Source organism: Tupaia chinensis, unplaced genomic scaffold (genome assembly GCF_000334495.1).
Source record: "Tupaia chinensis unplaced genomic scaffold, TupChi_1.0 Scaffold000528_1, whole genome shotgun sequence".
NCBI lineage: Eukaryota > Metazoa > Chordata > Mammalia > Scandentia > Tupaiidae > Tupaia > Tupaia belangeri.
This window is the reverse complement of record NW_006160041.1, coordinates 1,526,322-1,544,735: the sequence shown is the minus strand read 5'-3', so window position 1 is coordinate 1,544,735 and position 18,414 is coordinate 1,526,322. Positions and strand designations below refer to the sequence as shown.

At 47.6% G+C, this 18,414-nt stretch overlaps 1 protein-coding gene across 3 annotated transcripts in view; it reads right to left on the bottom strand.

Moving 5' to 3' along the window:
- LRRC74A (leucine rich repeat containing 74A) overlaps positions 1-18,414 on the bottom strand; it is a 36,074-nt gene that overhangs the window by 13,720 nt on the left and 3,940 nt on the right. For 2 of the 3 annotated variants that reach the window (XM_006157071.3, XM_006157072.3), the window contains exons 3-9: positions 17,009-17,181; positions 12,171-12,278; positions 9,457-9,553; positions 4,782-4,831; positions 3,262-3,343; positions 646-767; positions 6-200 (exon numbers count right to left, since the gene is read on the bottom strand). In XM_006157071.3, coding sequence (XP_006157133.1) covers positions 6-200; positions 646-767; positions 3,262-3,343; positions 4,782-4,831; positions 9,457-9,553; positions 12,171-12,278; positions 17,009-17,181 — 827 coding nt within the window. The remainder of the gene's footprint in view (positions 1-5; positions 201-645; positions 768-3,261; positions 3,344-4,781; positions 4,832-9,456; positions 9,554-12,170; positions 12,279-17,008; positions 17,182-18,414) is intronic. The other variant, XM_006157073.3, reaches the window with a different exon arrangement.

The window sequence follows — 18,414 nt, the reverse complement described above, 5'->3', positions numbered from 1 at the left end:
ACTACCTTCAGAACCCTGAGGCTCTCGTTGGATTCCAGCCCTCTGCTGATTTTGAAGGCTCCCTCATTGCCGATGTCATTGCCGTTGACATCCAGGTAGACCAGGGTGCTGTTGAGTCTGAGGGTCTCCCCTAAAGCCGAAGCCCCTTCATTCCCAAAGCCATTCATGGAGAGATCCAGTTTCTTCAGGGTCACGTTCGCCTCCATGGAGAGGGAGAACAGCACCAGTGTCAAGGTCGCCTGTGACTCAGCCAGCCAAGTGGGCCCAGATTTCTGTCCCCTGCTGCTACCAGGACCTGGTGCTCAGTGGTTCCCAGGAGAGACAGAGCTGTCGGATTGTTCCAGTCCCTCCCTTCTGGGCTCAGCGTCTCAAGTATTATTAACTTTTTATTAATAATTTTTTGCTTCTGGTCATTCCCTACCCACTAATGCAACTGCCCTCTTGAAGTGTCCCCAAAGATTCCACCCAGGCGTCAGCAGGTAGGATTTATACTAGAAAATAACTCACATCCAGAAATTGTGAGAGGGAGACTAATGCACAAAGCTTTTGATAAGAGCCGAGCGTGCCCTCATCCACAGTTATCATGAGGGAGAGGTTCGAGACGGCCGGCAGGAGGCCCCCCATCCTTACCAGGGAGCGCCTTACCCGCAGGCCGTTGCACAAGGCCACAGCTCCCTGTGTGTGGATGTGGTTCCAGCTCAGATCCAGCGCTGTCAGTCCTACATTGAGGGCTGGAGAGGAGGGCGTCAGCTCGGCCTCCCCCACACCTCGAATAACGCAGTCTCAGAGTTAGATATCCACAGGCTCACTGCCCAGCAATGAAGAGTAAAACCCTCAGATCATAACTTGTCGGCTTAGCCATTTACCCAGTGTTGAAGATGATCCACAGCACTGGCTTAGATGTGGGGAACTAACCTGCCGTCTATATGCCTACAACTCCCAAATGTACCCCTCCAGTCCTGACCGCTTCGCCAAGCTCTAAACTCATAGACGGAACCACTTGGCTGGGTCTCCACCCCGGTGTTGACGGCTACCACAAACTTGGAATGGCCAAAATGGAGTCCTTGACTCCTCCCTCCTGCCCTCCAGAGTGTTAGCCTGTGTTTCCCCATCTAAATGATGCCATCACCCGGCAGGGGTTGAAGCGAAGTGACCACGAGGCTCTCTCTCCCTTTCCGTCATGCTTCATATTGGCAAGTCCTTTCGGCTTTCACCCAACATAGAGCTGAATCCATCCACACTTCTCTGTCCCCACCTCCTGCCCGAGCTCAAGCTGTCACCCTGCCTTGCCGAGACTAGCACAACAGTCTCCTAACTGGCCTGACGTGATGTGGCCAGGGGCCACTTCTCCCACCTCTCTGCCTCCCACTCTCCTCCCTTGTCTTCTCCATGTCCCTCAGACACACTAAGCTCTGTTTTATCTGCCCAAAGGTCTCTCAAACTTGGTGCTTAGTTATTCAGGTCTCAGCAAGCATCCACCTTCCCTGGGGGCCTTGCTCTCCCCACCCCGTCTAAATTAGCACCCCTTTCCCACCAGCTGACAGGGTGTGTGTACTCGCTAGAGACAGAGAGAGAGAGAGAGAAAGTGAGAAGTCGCCCCCCAGAAGAGATGGCCACGCTGCAATCGCTTCTCCTCCGTCTCTTAAGTGGCCACATCATTCACATGATTTAGACTTCATTCTGATCTCACCACTTGCTAGCTATGTGACCTTGGGTAGCAAGATTTTCAAGTCACTGGGCCCAGGACACGAACAGTGCAGCTGGTAATGTGGGATCCAGCGCCGTAACCTCCACACCGCCTGCCAGCCCCTCCTTATTTTTAAAGAGGGTGACCTTTTGAGTTGTTTTTGTTTCTCTCTCTCTCTCTCTTTTTGGTATGTGCTAGCTGCAGAGAGAGAAAGAAAGCTCCCCAAAGAGAGGATGACCACGTCGCAATCCTTTCTCCTCCACTCTCCTTGCGGGATTTTGGGTAAGCACATTCACGTGCCCAGTGCGCTTTCTAAGCTGCCGAGTCTGGGACCTGAACCATGCTGTCAACCCATGTGGGATCCAGCCGCCTTAACCACTATGCCGCTGGGTGGCCCCTGTGATTTTCCCCTTTCCCAGCAATGCCATAACCTCCTCAGACTCTCCCTGTGTATGTGGGAGCGCTTCTCTGAGACACTCCACGGGAATTGCTGTGGACAGACTGTGCACGTTTCCAGCCTCACCAGTACTGCCAGGTCGCTCCTCACAGTGCTCTGCCCAGCAGCCAGTGAGGCCTCTTATTCCTCTCCGCCGCCTACGGCATTTGCTATCCTACCCACTGACTTTAAACTTTTGTAGCCTTGGTAGATGATGGAAAATGTTTTCACTGTTTTCCCGTGCAATCCTCTAATTACTAAAGAGGTTGGGCACTTGGCTTTTTTCTTTTGCTGACCATATGAGTTGGCCATTGTTTTATTGGGGATAATATCATTGTCTAATTGATGATAATAGTCTTTTATCAATATTCTGAGCACTAACTTTTTTCTTTTTGTATTTTATTTAACTCTATTTACGTAGTTATTTATTTCAATTTGACCACAGAGGGACAGAGTGAGAGAGACAGAGAGGGAAAGTGAGAAAGCAAGCTGCCAGGTCTGGGACTTGAACCACTGTCGGCCATGTGGTAGTCTGGTGCCCTTAACCACTGCACCACCTGCCAGCTCCTCTTTTTGTTTGTTTTATAATTGAAGGCACATGCACTTGCAGGGAGATAGAGAAACAGAGAGGGAGAAAGAGCCCTGCCTGTGGGGGTGGTCATTTTCCAATCCTTTCTCCTCCATTTTTCTGACCTTTTGGTATTTTGGGCACACACACACATGCCCAGCATGTTCTGCAAACCACGGGGCCAGGATTCAAACCACAATCTGCCATGTGGGGTCTGTCTCCCTTAACCACTAGGCTTCAGGGCCAGCCCCCAACACTTACCTTTTATATTATACAAATGCTGCACATATCTGCTCCCTGTCTATGGCTTGTCTTTTATGGTTGTCCTTGGTGTGTAACTTTTATCAGACCCATATTTTAAATATTGTCAAATATATATATATATATATATATATATATATAGCTGTTTTTGTGACAGTTTATGCTTACCGTGCCCCGGTTAATGATCCTCAGCCTTCTCAAGGTCGGGGAGTTATTTTTCTGTGCGTTTTAGTTACCGCTTCCCACGCCCAGGTGTCTGGCTCACCTGGGATGTGTTTTGGGCCTGGGCCACATCCTTTTTCTACTCACCCAGCATCTGGCCCAGCTGCTCTCCTCCCAGGTCAGAGAACTGGTTGTGACTGAGATCCAGCCTCTTAAGTCGATAGTTAGCCTGGGGAAACAAACAGTGGGAAGAGGTTATTTTTGCCTTGGGACTGCAAATATCTCACTTTTCTGAGTGGTATGATGAGGCACGAACCCCGAGTTACAGGGGCTAGGGTTGTTAGAATGAAGACAATCTCTTTCTTTCTTCCTCCCTCCCTCCCTTTCTTCCTGCTTTCCTTTCTCTCCCTCTTCCTTTTTTTCCTTTCTCTTTCTCTCTTTCTTTTCTTTTCTTTTTCTTTCTCTTTCTTTCTTCTTCTTTCTTTTTTCCTTCCTTCCTTCCTCCCTCTCTTCCTCTCTTTTTCTTTTTCTTTCTTTCTCTCTTTCTTTCTTTCTTTCTTTCTTTCGTCCAGTGAGTCCCTGGGCAGAATTCCTGGCTGGATTTGTTTTCTGTTTTCACAGACCTCTTCATGGAAATGAAATAACTTTCAGTATTTCCTTTTTTTAAAAAATATAAGGTTTTATTATAGGATGCATGTGCTTGCTAGAGTCAGAGAGAGGGAAAGTGAGAAACCTTGACAGCCGGTGGGGGATAGCCATACTGCAGTCCCTTCTCCATTATCCTCTTGGGGTCTCTGGCACACACACATACACACACACACACACACACGTTTGAGAGGTTTTTCTTGCGCTGCTGTGCCCAGGACTTGAACTGCACAGTTGGCCATAACTACCATGCCAACAGCTGGACCCAATTAATTTTTCTTAAAGTATGACTTAAATTATTTAATCCTTTTTAAAAAAGGTTTATTAATTTCTTCTGAGAGAGAGAGACCTTTAACAGGGTCTTCACACCATGATCTTCCCCAGCCTTGGCTGACCAGGATAACAGGCAGGCCCTATGAGTGCCCAATGTCTACAGGAGGTCTTGGGATGGAAACCCAGGACCTTCCCATGAGGGTCCAGTCATGTTACTACTGCGTCACCACCTGGCTCTGAAGGCAATTTCTTTTTTTTTCTTTTTTCTTTTTTTTTGAGAGGTTTTTGCTACAGGGCATGTGCGCTCACCAGACAGAGAGAGAGAGAGACAGAGAGACAGAAAGCGAGAAATCACCCCCTAGGGGGGATGGCCACGCCGCAATCCCTTCTCCTCCATTTTCCTCTTGGGATCTTGGGCACGCACGCACATGCCCCCAGTGTGAGTTTTAAGCCACGGGGTCCAGGACTTGAACCGCAGTCGACATAGCCATTATGCTAACTGCTGGTCCCTGAAGGTGTTTTCTTATTCATTTTAGGTTTAACTGTTGGTGGCTACCGGGAGAATTTAGTGCTATCCAAGCCACCCTAGTGTATGCTATGGCTTTTGCTGAGGCTGGTAGAGTCCAAACCAGTCACCAGTTCCCTAAACCACGTATGTGAGCCCCCTTCCCTATGCCCATCAGTCTCTAGGTGGCCCAGATCTCCTGGAGCAGGCCCCCATGTGGCCTGGCTGCACCCCCACTTCTTACCGACAAGGCTTGGCTGAGTAGCGTTGCGGATTCTTCCTTGAAGCTGTTTCCTGTAGTGAGGGCAGTGTGTAAGCAGAGCGCTCCAAGCCCCGGCTCCCCTTATCCTCCCACAGCCTAGCTGCTGGCCCACTTCCCTTTGAAACAATCAGACATAGACAAGGTAGCCCGGGGGGCCAGGAGGTGGTGTGGGGATTAAGACACTGGACTCCTACAAGGCTAACCACGGTCCCAGAACTGGCAGCTTGCTTTCTCACTTTCCCTCTCTGATGAGCACATTTGCCCTATAGCAAATTTCTAAAAATAACTTACAATAAATAAAGAGTAGTATGTACTTGAGCAGATACATGGACATGACTGAGTAGGAGAAAGGCAACCACCTACCATCTGCTTTAGCCCTCCTTCTCTCTACCATGACCATCTGGAAAGTTCCACGCCCTGTGCATCTCCCAGCTGCAGTGCCCCTACCTGGTACCCAGAGCCTGTGACATTGTAAAAAATGCTGACCCAAGACCAAGCAGCAGGGCTAGGACCACGGTGAGACAAGGGTGTCATTTGCCTGGGTACACAATTTAATAGACACAAAAAACGCAGTAATCAAGAGGAATAATTTTTTTCTGTAGGGCACATGTGCTCACCAGAGAGAGAGAGAGAAAGTGAGAAAGTATCCCCTGGGTTGATGGCCATGCCACAATCCCTTCTCCTCCATTCTGCTCTTGGGATTTGGAGCACATACCCACACGTACCCAGAGTGTTTCTCAAGCCACTGGGTCTAGGACTTGAACCGTGTAGCTGGCCACATGGGATCTAGCCACCTTAGCCACCACGCTTGCCACCAGCTAACCCCCAGCCTTTTTTATTTTTGCTATAGGGCATGTGTGCTCGCCAGAGACAGACAAACAGAGAGAGAACACCCTCCGGGGATGAGGGGTATAGCCACGCTACGATCCCTTCTCCTCTACTCTCTTCTAGGGATTTGGGGCGCATAGGTGCACACGCCCAGCGTGTCTCTCAAGCCACCAACCCCAGGACTCAAACTGCACAGCTGTGTGGGATTCAGTTGCCTTAACCTCCATGCTACTGCTGGCCCTAAATAATATTTCTTTTAATAAACGTTTTTATTGCCAGAGGATGTGTGTGCTCACTAGAGAGAGAGTGAGAAAGTATCCCTCCAATGGGGTGTGATCTTGCTGCAACATTTCCCCCTCCTTTTCTCCTTCCTGCTGGGATCTGGGCATGTGCATGCATGGGCTGGCATGTATTTGAATCCTCTGAGGCTGGCACTCAAACTGTGGCTGGCCATGTAGATCAGGCCACACAGCTGGCCTAAAATAAATACTATCTTAATATAATATTTATTTTTAAAAATTAATGCATTTAGGGGAACCAGCAGTTAGTGTAATGGCTATGTCGCTGGACTCCCATGTAGTCGACCGCGGTTCACGTCCTGGACCCGGTAGCTTAAAACTCACGCCGGGCGCGTGTGCGTGCGTGCCCAAGATCCCGAGAGGAGAATGGAGGAGAAGGGATTGTGGTGTGACCATCCCCTCTGGGGGGTGATTTCTCGCTTTCTGTCTCTATGCCTCTCTCTATCTGTCTGGCGAGCGCACACGCCCTATAGCGAAAATCTTTCTCAAAAAAAAAAAATTAATGCATTTATTTAAATTTGACCAGAAAGGGACAGAGTGAGAAAGAGAGAGGGAAAGTGAGAAAGCAAGCTGCCAGGTCTGGGACTTGAACCGTAGTCAGCCATGTGGGAGTCCAGAACCCCTAACCACCATACCACCCACCAGCCTCTTAATACACTATTTCTAAAAATAAAAATGAATGCAAAATCATACACTGAAAAAGTTTCAAAAGTTTAAAGAAACATAGGATCTGACCCTACACTCTCATGACAAGGCCTTATTGACTTCGTCCGATTATTTTTTTTTAAATAATTATTTAATTTATCTATATTTTTGTTTTTGTTTTAATTTGAGAGAGACAGAGAGAGAGAGAAAGTGAGAAAGCAAGCCACCAGGTCCGGGACTTGAACCACTGTCAGTCATGTGGGAGTCCAGCACCTTAACCGACCATGCCACCTGCCAACCCTCTCCATCCTATTCTATCCCTGTTGGGTGCTCCTGTACTTCATCATAAATTCTGATATTTTGTTTATCATGGATGTGTTCACTTTTATATTGATTTTGAAAAAGACTGCATTTCGATCTTCTTTACTTGGTTACTGAGTTTTTTGGCACCCCTTATGCTGCGATCAACACAAGTACCCTACTCATCTTTGCCCTACTCAACAGTCTAAGTGAAGCAATGGCAAGTTCTGGGGAATGTACGACACAGAGCCTTAGCCCTAAATTTCTCTTTGGAACCCTTACTACTCTTGGTATATCTGACACCTTCATTGTGCTTGCACTTAACAGTGCTTAATCAATACTTACTGAGTGAATGAATGACTAAGTGAATGCCTTCACAAAACAGAAATACTTGTTTGACTGTGTTTGGCAGCAGGGCCATAAAATGAGGTAATAAACTAGCCCGTACATAAAATTAGATGATAAATGATTAAAGTCCTCACGTTCCCATCGGTGGTTAGTACATAGTCTGCTGCAAGAGGATCACCTGGGAAATTCGATAAAACACAGATTCCCAGTTCTTTTCTTCTAAAGAGGCTTATCCAGCAGCCAGGAATAGAGCTGGGCCATTTGTATTTTTACAAAGAGCTTTCTCTATGATGTTACCATTATGGTAGGGGTCTTAACCAGTCCAACCAGAAAAATCATTAGGAGCTGTAAATATTGGAAAAGCAGAGCTCGGATTTCTATTATTTGCATATATGTATCCAAGGAAGTTAACTAAGAAAATGTTAGAAGAAATGAGATAACCCAGGGCTAGCAGGTGGCGTAGTGATTGAGGAACTGGACTCCCATGTGGTCAACCACAGCTCAAGTCCCAGACTTGGCAGCTTGCTTTCTCACTTTCTCTCTCTCTGGCGAGCACATGTACCCTATAGCAAACTGAAAAATAACAATCAAAAATAACAATCATAATAAATAAAATAAATAGGGACCAGCAGTTGGCATAATGGCTATGTCGCTGGACTCCCATGTAGTTGACTGTGGTTTGAATCCCAGATCTGGTGGCTTAAACTCACGGTGAGTGTGCGTGCGTGCCCAAGATCCCAAGAGGAAAATGGAGGAGAAGGGACTGCGGTGTGGTCATCCCTCCTGGGGGGTGATTTCCACTTTCTGTCTCTCTGTCTCTCTCTGTCTTTCTGACAAGCACACGAACCCTATAGAAAAAACTCTCAGAAAAAAATAATTCTAAAAAAAGTAATGAGATAATCCAATAAAGTGATTGAATGTAGGATCAATGTATAGAAATGAATCGCTTTCAGATGCACCATTGACAACCAACTAGAAAATGTGGTAGAAAAAACATTCTGGGGGCCAGCAGGTGGCATGGTGGTTAAGATGGCCAGCAGGTAGCATGGTGGTTAAAGTGCTGGACTCCCATGTGGCTGACTATGGTTTGAGTCCTGGACCTAGAGGCTTGAAAATCACTGGGCATATGTGTGTTGGTGCTCAGGATCACAAGAGGAGAATGGAGGAGAAGGGATTGCAGTGTGGCCATCCTGTTGACAGTTGATTTCTCACTTTCTTTCTCTCTCTCTGTCTTTAGTGAGCACACATACTCTATAGCAAAACAAACAAACAAAAAGTTCAGGAGTCTTTAGTGGGACTTTATCTGTGGGAATCCCAAGTAGCCGGGATCAGGGTTTGTCCCTCCTGAGGGGCTGAGTCTTATCAGCAGGGCTACATTTCAGGTTAATTTTATGGCTTAGAGTTTCCCGGACCTTAAGAGTGTATAAATTCAAACCACAAACCAAAGTGAGACAGGTCTGTGGGCACTAAAATTCTCAACTGACCTATTTTTTCCATGTGGGAGACAAATAATAAGATAATTAAAAAATTAGGCATACAATAGGAGGATGCCATGAAGAAAAACCAAGTCAGGGAACAGGCAGAGAGTGATGGAAGTGGAGAGACGCTGTTTCTTTTTTCTTTTCTTTCTTTCTTTCTCTCTCTTTCTTTTTTTAATTCAGGTTTTTGCCATAGGGCTTGTGTGTTACTCACCAGAGAGAGACAGAGAGAGAAAGCGAAAAATCACCCCCAGGGGCTATGGCCACGCCACAATCCCTTCTCCATTCTCCTCTCGGGATGTTGGGCACGCATGCACACGCACCTGGTGTGAGTTTTAAATGACCTAGTCCAGGACTCAAATCGCAGTTGGCCACGTGGGAGTCCAGAGCCCTAACTACCACGCCACCTGTTGGCCCCCGAGAGGTGCCGTTCCAATAGAGTAGTCAGGGAAGTTCGTTCGAGGAGATGACATGTGAGTGGAGACACGGGGAACCAGGTAAGCCACACAGATATCTGAAGGCAGAGACTTTCGAGTGGAGGGAAGATGTTGCAAAGTGGATCAGAACCAGCTTGTTGAGGTAAGCAGGAAGTCCAGGGGGCTGTGGTGGGGAGGATGCCAGGAAAGGTTTAGCAGGAGGTGGAAGCAATATGCTGGTTGTTGAGACCAGATCTGTTCAGGTGGGACCTGGATGCCCTCTGCTTTCTCCCTTCTTCCCTCTAATTCCCAAGGTCCTCTCCCTCCCCTTCCATAGGCTCACCTGAAAGTGTAAGATTCCAGAGGGCAGAGATGTTTCTCTGGAGGAACTCTGAGATGATCCTGGCTCCCTCCAAACCAAGCTCATTTTCAGAAATATCCTAAAAGGCAAGAAAACATGGGTATGTGAACATCCCCCAGAGGGCCCTCGTTAACAAATGATGTCCAGGTGGGGCGGGCTAGAGGCCTGCATTGAGGGAGCAGGATTGGGGTTGGGAGGGGGGTCGGGTGTTAGAGGACTGGGATAATGCAGAGATCTAGTTTCTTTTTTTTCTCTTTCTCTCTCTCTCTCTCTTTATTTTTTAAGCTTTTTGCCATAGCGCTCATGCCCTTGCTGGAGAGAGACAGATAGAGAAAGAGGGAAAGTGAGAAGTCACCCCCCCCAAGGGGAAGGGCCATGCTGCAGTACTTTCTCCTCCAGTCTCCTCTCAGGATTTTGGGCACCGACACACACGTGCCCACTATGATTTTCAAGTAGTCAGGTCTGAGACTCAAACCATGGTTGACCAGGTGGGAATCCAGCCCCTTAACCACCACCACGCCACTTTCTGGCTCCTCTTTTTCTTTTTTCACTTTGCCAAAGGGCACATGTACTTGCCAGTGACACAGAGAGACAGAGAGAGACACACAGAGAGAGAGAGAGAAATCCCTTTCCCCACAGCTGCCCTCACCAGGGAATGTCACATTACAATCCCTTCTCCACTTCTCCCCAGGGACTGTCACATTACAATCCCTTCTCCACTTCTCCCTCTTTGGGAAGTTTAGGCACACCGCATGCGTGCACCCAGTGAGTTTTTCAAGGCGCCAGGTCAGGACTCGAACTGCATGGTGGATCACATGGGATCTAGCTTCCTTAACCAGCAGTCTACTTGGCTTTATTATTTTCCTTTTTCTTTTAGAGAGATTTTTGTTATAGGGCAGGTGTGCTTGCCAGAGAGACAGAGAAAGAAAGAGATGGAAACCGAGAAATCATCTCCCAAGGGGGAAGGCCACGCCACAATTCCTTCTCCTCCATTCTCCTCTCGAGATCTTGGGCACGCACATGTGAGCCTGGAGTGAGTTTTAAGCTACTGAGTCTGGGACTCGAGTCCCAGTCGACTAGGTGGGAGTCCAGTGACTTAACCACTACGCTATCTGCTGGTCCCGACCCCACCTGGCTTTTCCCCAATGCCTCTCTATGAGACCCTTGCACTGGTCTCAGTTTCCTCTGAGGTTGGTTCCCATGATGCCTACGTTCCCTACTTAGTCCTGGAACTTTAGCACGTTATTTTGTTTGTTTTGAACCAAAGAGCTTCATTTGGACAGTTTTGCAGGAACCATTGAGTTCAAATTAGGAGTGTAAATTCCATTCAGTGATCCACGAAGTATGAATCGCTGTGCTAGAGAAAAGCGAAACTGGGCTGTGCATTTCTGGCTCATGAGAGAGACTTCATGCAAACTAGCCATTATTATCTTAATTGCTGCTGCCTTTGTGTGTGTGTGATAAACTATACAGCATCTACCATCCTAGCCATTTTCAAGTGTTCAATTCAGTGGTATTAAGTACATTCACACTGTGCAGCTACTATTACCAACATCTGCAGGCGTATTGCATTTCTCTCTCTCTCTCTCTTTAGGTGTTTATTAAGGTATGTGTGCTCACCAGAGAGAGACAGAGAGACACAGAGACAGAAGAAGTGAGAAATTACTCTCTAGAAGGGATGGCCTTCTCTGTTCTCCTAGGATTTGGGTACACACACACACACACGCCTGGAGTGATTTACAAGCCATCAAGTTGGGGACCCGAACTGGTCAGCCACGTGGAAATCCAGTGCCTTAACCACCACAACACCTGCTGACCCTGGGCACATTGTGTTTTATGGAATTATTTTATATATATATATATTTTTTTTTCTCCGTTATCCTCTCAGGACTTTAGGCACACATGCACACACGCCCAGTGTGAGTTTTAAGCTGCCAGGTCCAGAACTCGAACTGTGGGAGACTATGTGGGAGTCCAGCAACGTAACCATTTTACCATCTGCTGGCGTAATGGTTTTTTAAAGCGTATTTTATATCTTTCATGAGGGAGTGCAAAGAGAGGAGGAGCACTCTGAGCAGGGTCTTGTCATGGCGTGACCCCCTCTGCCCAGTCCCAGTTGGTCAGGATCTCGGGCATGTGCATGACTGGCATGTTTCAGGTAAGGCCGGGACCTGGACCCATGGCTGCCACGGGGCTTCCGACACTACAGATCAGCATGTTGCCTGTGTCACCAAGGCTGGGCCTTGGAATGTGCTTTAAGAAAGTTCAGTTTTGGGAACAGCAGGTGGCGTGGTGGTTAAGGCGCTGGGTGCTCCCACGTGGCTGACCACGGTTCGAGTCCTGGACCTCGAGGCTTGCTCTCTCAGTTTCTCTTTCTCTCTCTTTCTGTGTATCTCTCTAGTCAAATTAAAAATGAAGGAATGAATAAATAAAGTTAAATAAATAATTAAAAAAAAAAGTTCAGTTTGAGGCAACCACGTGGAGGTATGATTGTCCATTAGGGGCTGTAAGGTGCAGACAGAAGTGGTTTCTTAGGGTTTCTACACTCACAGGGAACACAGTCTCTGAAAGTCTTGTCTAGAGGAGAGGAACCCACAGGCTGACTGCAGAGAGGCAGGAGGCTGCCCTTGGCTTGGACAGAGCTGTCTGAGTCCCAGCGCAGGGGGACGGCGGGAGGCCGTGGGAGGGCACAGTACCAGCTCCTGCAGGTAGTAGTTCTCCTGTAGCATCTCCACCAGGCTCAGGACACCCTCTTCCATGATGCAGTTATCTTCCAGCTCCAGTTTGGTAATCGCCGTGTTGGACTTCGTCATCACAGAGGGAGGGGAAGAAAGACACAGAGTGGTTGGTGACCTAGTCAGCTCCCTGCCTGCCCTGGCCCAGGGGCCCCCATCCCACATCAAAGGGTTCAGAGGTGCAGGCTGGGAATTCCAAAGGCAAGGAAAGGATCAGTAGAACAGAAGGATGAGCCGTCTGCCTGGGTTTTGCTAGGACAATACACTTGTCCTGGGAGAATTTAGAAGCGGGTCATTAAAACAATTAAAGCCCTGGATAGTCAAAGACACATGGGTGAGCTAAACAAATTTTAACTCTTCTTTATTTTAAAAAAAGAATGATTTAATTTTATTTACTATATATTTACTGTATTATTAATTTTTTCTTTTTAATGAGACAGAAAGAGAAAGAGAGGGAAGGTGAGAAAGCAACTCTCCAGGCCCAGGGCTTGAACTGCAGTTGGCCACATGCAAGTCCAGTGCCTTAACTACCATGCCAACTGCTGGCTACAAGATTGTAATTTCTTTAGTCCCAGCAAGACAATACCGTTACTTACTATAAGATTAAGGGAGGGACCAGCAGATGGCATAATGGCTATGTGGTTTGACTCCCACAGTGGATCAGAGCTTGAGTCCCAGACCCAGCAGTTTAAAATTCATGCCAGGTCCGTATGCGTGCATGCCCAAAATCATGAGAGGAGAATGAACGAGAAGGGATTGCTGCGTGGCCATCTCCCCTGGGGGGTGATTTCTCACTTTCTGTTTCTCTGGCGAGTGCACATGCCCTATAGCAAAAAAACTCTCAAGAAAAAAAGATTAAGGGAATACTTAGGATATTTAAGGATTAAGGAATGAATAAGAATATTTAAACATATATTTTATTTTTGCACAGAGTTCTTCTAAAGCATTTATTTTGCTTTTTGCTTTCTTCAGAGTTCTAGTTTCTTGTTTAGGTTTAAATCTTTTTTTTTTTTTTCCTCTTTTCCATTTTTTGCTGTAGAGTACATGCCCTCGCTGGGGGGAGAGATTGAGGGAAAATGATTAAGTACTCCTGGAGGGATGACCACACCGTAATCCCTTTTCTTCCATTCTCCTCTTAGATTTTGGACACTGCTGTGTTTTTCAAGTCACCAAGACTGGGACCCAAACTGACGAGTTGGCTGTTTGGGATCCAGCACCTTAACTACACTACTGGCTGGCCCCGGTACTCCCTTTTATTCAGAGACTGGCTCAAGTGTGTTTGGAAGGAGTTGGACTTAAGCCTGGTAAATAGCTACCTCCAAGCTCGTCTCCAATCCCATTTGGAGCAAGAGGAGAGGAGAGAACCTTCACGGCAGCATGGCGGACTGAGATGAGCTCTAACCAGAGCTTTTGTTCTCTTCTCCCTCGCCTCATCCAGGCAAGCAAGCACAGAGAATGCACGCCAAGGGAGTTTAGCGTTTCCGAAGCCCACCAAGCAGCGAGACCAGGAGCAAGTGGGAAAGAACTTCAGTGCCTGTCTTCCCTAAGAAATAGACAGTGAGAGTCCAAGCTGTGCACTGCGGGATGGCTTCAGGGAATGTTTGTGGTTCCAACTCTTGTGGGAGGAGAGGCTGGGGGCGCATTCATTCATGCTCGAAGGCTGGGGAGATGGCTCCAGTGGCTTCCCAGGCTAGCTGCTATTTAGCAGTGCCCAGAAACTTAAGGTGAATGAGCACTTCCAGAGTCTCAGTGGGTGCCTGCCTATTGTCACACAGAGCAAGAAACCCAATCACCAAATCCACCTACGTTCATTTCACATGGGTCAAGGTCTATCTGTCACTCTCTGTGCTCACTGCTGGGGAGCCTGGGGTGAACGCAGCTCCCCACCACCTCCCCGCAACCCTGCCAAGTGCAAGGGCAGCTAGGTGGCCGAGGGACAGACACGGCATGAAATCAGATCCCTAATATCGGGTCCTCTTCATCTAAGTCAGGGAAACACAAACATGTGAAAAGTTAAATAGTACAAAAAGCAAACAAAAGCACAGTCCGCTGGCATGGCACAATGACTAACTGTCAAATGAATGATACAGAGAATCCGAGAAGAACAAAACTCTCCCCAAACGGAAAATGCTGTTACCAAGAAACAAGTGATCTAAGCCCCGAGAGGATTTCATTATGATCCATTACTTTCCCAGGAAGCTCCCGAGGTAATGGTGCGTTCCTAACACTTCATTCATCAGTCTTTCAACCCTCAGTAAGTTTCAGGATGGCTTTGTTCTTTGCGCCTCCGAAAACACAGTACAATCTCACACGTCATGTAGCTTCTTAATGGGCATATGCTAAATGCAAACGCTGTTGTGCTTTCAAAAGGCGATGAGCATGTCACGAGGAGAGGTGAAGGCAAATAAGACCCTGTATTCCACGAAGCCATCTGGGGGCCAGGAACTCAAAATGGACAGCACACATTCTCATTCCCTGAGAAACTTACGTTCTAATAATGATTACATTCCAGCAATGAGCAATGACAGCGTGTTTCAAGGCTTTTTGGAGAGTGCCGTGTATTTTGTAATTGAATAGGTATCAAGGCCCAGAAGTGCCTTTCTCATTCATCGTCCTCTCAGACTTCTGCCTCATTGAACCTGGCTGACTCAATCTTCCAGAAATGTCTGTTGTCTCTATCCAGCTTCTCCTATCTCTCAATCACTCACTCTCTATCAAATTCACTGGCTGCTTCTTCCGGATCTTTCATAAATAACATGTTTCAAAAATTCTTTTTTGATTTCTCTTTGTTTTCCTCTGTTTGTTCTTTTCATAGGCAATCTAAGTATTACTGATTTTATTTATGTACTTAATTTTAATTTGTGTATATACTCAACAGAGAAAGACAGGGAGAGGGAAAAAGAGAGGGGAAGTGAGAAAGCACCCCCTAAGAGGGATGACCATGCCACGGGCCCTTCTCCTTCACTCTCCCCTTTGAACGTTGGGCATGTGCACACACATTCCTGGCATGGTTTTCAGGCTCCCAGTTCTGGCACTTGACCCATGTGGGATCCAGGGACTTTAATCACCATGCCACCTGGATGGCCCAGTATTACTGATTTTAAAATAACACCTCTAAAGATATAGCTACCTCTCCTACTTACACAGATTTTCAAAAATTGAACTTTCTTTTTACCTTCCTAAGTGAACAGTGCTGTGCAGGTCCTAGCTGTTTTTCTTTCTTTCTTTTTTTTTTTTTTTTTTTAAAGAATTATTTAACTTACTTTTATTATTATTATTATTTTCCAGTTTGGTCAGACAGAGAGCGAGAGAGCGATAAAGAAAACCACCTGTTCCAGGACTTACACTGTGGCCGTGTGGGAGTCCCGGGCCTTTAACCACTGTGTCACCTGCTGGCCCCTCTTTTTAGTTTTTTTTTTTTTTTTTCTCTCTTTTTTTTTGGAGAGGTTTTTGCAATAGGGCATGTGCACTCACCAGAAAGACAGAGAGAGACAGAAAATGAGAAATCACCCCCCGGGGGGGATGGCCACATGCAATCTTTTCTCTTCCATTCTCCTTTTGGGATCTTGGGCACGCACACACATGCGCCCAGCGTGAGTTTAAGCCACTGGGTCCAGGACTTGAACTGCGGTCAACTACACCGGAGTCCAGCAACATAGCCATTCTGCTAACTGCTGGTCCCTCTTTTTAATTATTTTTAAGAGAGGTTTTTGTCATAGGGCATGTGTACTTGCTGGAGAGATAGAGACAGAGAGAGACAGAAAGAAAGAGAGAAAACGCCCCCTAGTTGGGATAGCCACATTACAATCCCTTCTCCATTCTGCTTACGGGATCTTCGGGCACATGTGCACATGTGCTTGGCATGAGTTTTAGCCACTGGGTCAGGAACTTGAGCTGTGGTTGGCCATGTGGGAGTCCAGAGACGTAGCCACTACTCCATCTGCTGGTCCCCCCTGTTGTTTTTCTTTAATGGGAATCAATTTTGTACATAACCAGTCATAATTATAGTCATGTACTGCCCAATGACATTTTGGTCAATCACGGATTGTGAATACGGTAGTGGTTCTGTAACGCCATACCATAAAGTCTAGGTGCACAGACGTTGAATGGAACAGCTCAGCAGTGAACCCATTTATAGCAAAGGAGACTCTGGGATGGAGACCCATGCTGCCATTTTGCTTAGGATTCTTACATTAATTCAGGGGTCCCCAATTTCCAAGTCAAGGACCGGTATTGGTTCACGGCCTATTAGGAGCCTGGCTGCTCAGAGGTGAGGGGCAGGTGAGCGGGTGAAGCTTCAGGTGCTCTCCATCACTCTCACTACTGCCTGAGCTCTGTCTCCCACCAGGTCAGCAAAGGCATTATATTCTCATCAGAGCATGGACCCTGTTGTAAACTGCACGTGCAAAGGATCTAGATTGCATGCTCTCATGAACCTCCCTACCTCACCCCATCCATGGAAAAATTGCTCTCCATGAAACTGGTGCCAAAAAGGTTGCAGACTGCTGCACTAACACGGGCCCAAGCCCATTCCTGGTGCCTTTGCTTCCTGAATAGGGAAGAACATAGACCTCTAAGGCCTGGGTCTCTAGCGACCCCCTTCCGAGGGCTGAAGGAGAGTCTATGCCCGTTGGGGAAATCAACTTGCAGTGAAGCTGAGCCTAGGGTGGGGTGGACAGAAAGGCTACTATTTAGGCTCCACAGGAGAGGACCTCTGAATCTCAGGCCTGCCTCCCTGTCACCCTGCCACCTCCACCAGGGTTCGTGTGCCCCCCACCCTCCGCCCCTGGTATGCTCACCACCAGGGCGATGGCAATAGCCTTGGTACCCCGGGGGCCCAGCCCGTGGTGGTTGAGATTCATGTGGGAATCCTCCATGTTCCGAATGAAGTAAGAGACAGGGACTACTCCCATCAGTTTACAGGCCTCCAGGTACAGGTCCTTCTGTCCGGTGGTGAAAAATTTCTCATTATCTGCAGAGAAACACAGGATGGAGCAAGGGTTCTCTTCTGTACCTGTCTTACCTCTCCTTTAGCCCCAGGTGACGTCTGCTTCCACCTGGACTCCCCCTCTGCCATAGGACCTGTCCCTGTGGGAATGTGCTCTAGAAAGTTCCAATCAGGGAAGCCAGCTGGTGGTGAAAGAGGGAGACCCTAACTTCAGAAAAACCTCCAATGGACATCTTCCTTTGGTAAGAGATAAGGCCCACGCATTGGTGTTAAGACCCACGCATTCCCAGGAGAAGTGAGCAGGGAGCCCTCATCAACCTTCCCAAGTTGGCCAAGGCCAATGACTGATCATCCAGGATATTCCAAGGCCCAGCCCTCTTGCCCTCTTCGGGACAACTCAAAAAGGCCAAAACTAGTAGCTAAAAAGCAAGTGACTTGATAGGTGAGGGTGTCTCCATTTCACTGATCAAATGTGAGCCATGGTTAGAGGTTTACCAATGATGTAGAGAAGAGGAGGAGGACAGAGAGGGGTTCTTAGGATGGCAAGTCAGTGCAAGGTGGGACGGCCTCCCATCCCCAAACTTGCCTTGGGGTGGGCTCTCTTCTTTCAAACACTTGCATGGCATCTTTCTTCACTGAAAGGGCTGGCTCTGCAGTTTTACCAATGACAAACTTGGCCCCCAGTCGCACATAGCTGATCAGTGCTAAAACCAGATAACAGAAGGGGGAACTCCACCTTCTCCATCCCAATCCCCAGGGCATTTATTCCTTAGGCTTTGGACCAGCCCAGCCTGTGGTCATGGACGTTGGCCTTCCTGGACTCTGGTGCCCACAGCTGTGTCCTCATCAGGCAAGTCCAGGCTAGGGCAGGGCTGCCTGTGGCCAGCTGGCATCTAAGTCTACATCTGTTTTTCCTTCAGATCCCAGGGCCTTTGGCCAACCCACACCAGACATTTCTAAAGCAGACAAGGAGGGCTTTGTTGGTGAAATGACAACATCCTTATAGGAAACTGATTTTGCAAGCACGGCTACAAATGGGCCTTCTCTTTGGGAAGGTCGCACAGCAGGGGTTCTCTGTCTTGGCACCCTGGCATTTGAGCTGTCTGTTGAGCTCTGTTGTGAGAGGCTCTTTTGTATGCAGTAGGAGGTTTAGCAAGATCCCTGGCCTGTGCTCATGAGATGCCAGTAGGAAGCCCCATCCCTGCCCAATGTCCCCTGGGGTACAACATTGCCTCCAGGTGAGAACTTCTGTTCTGT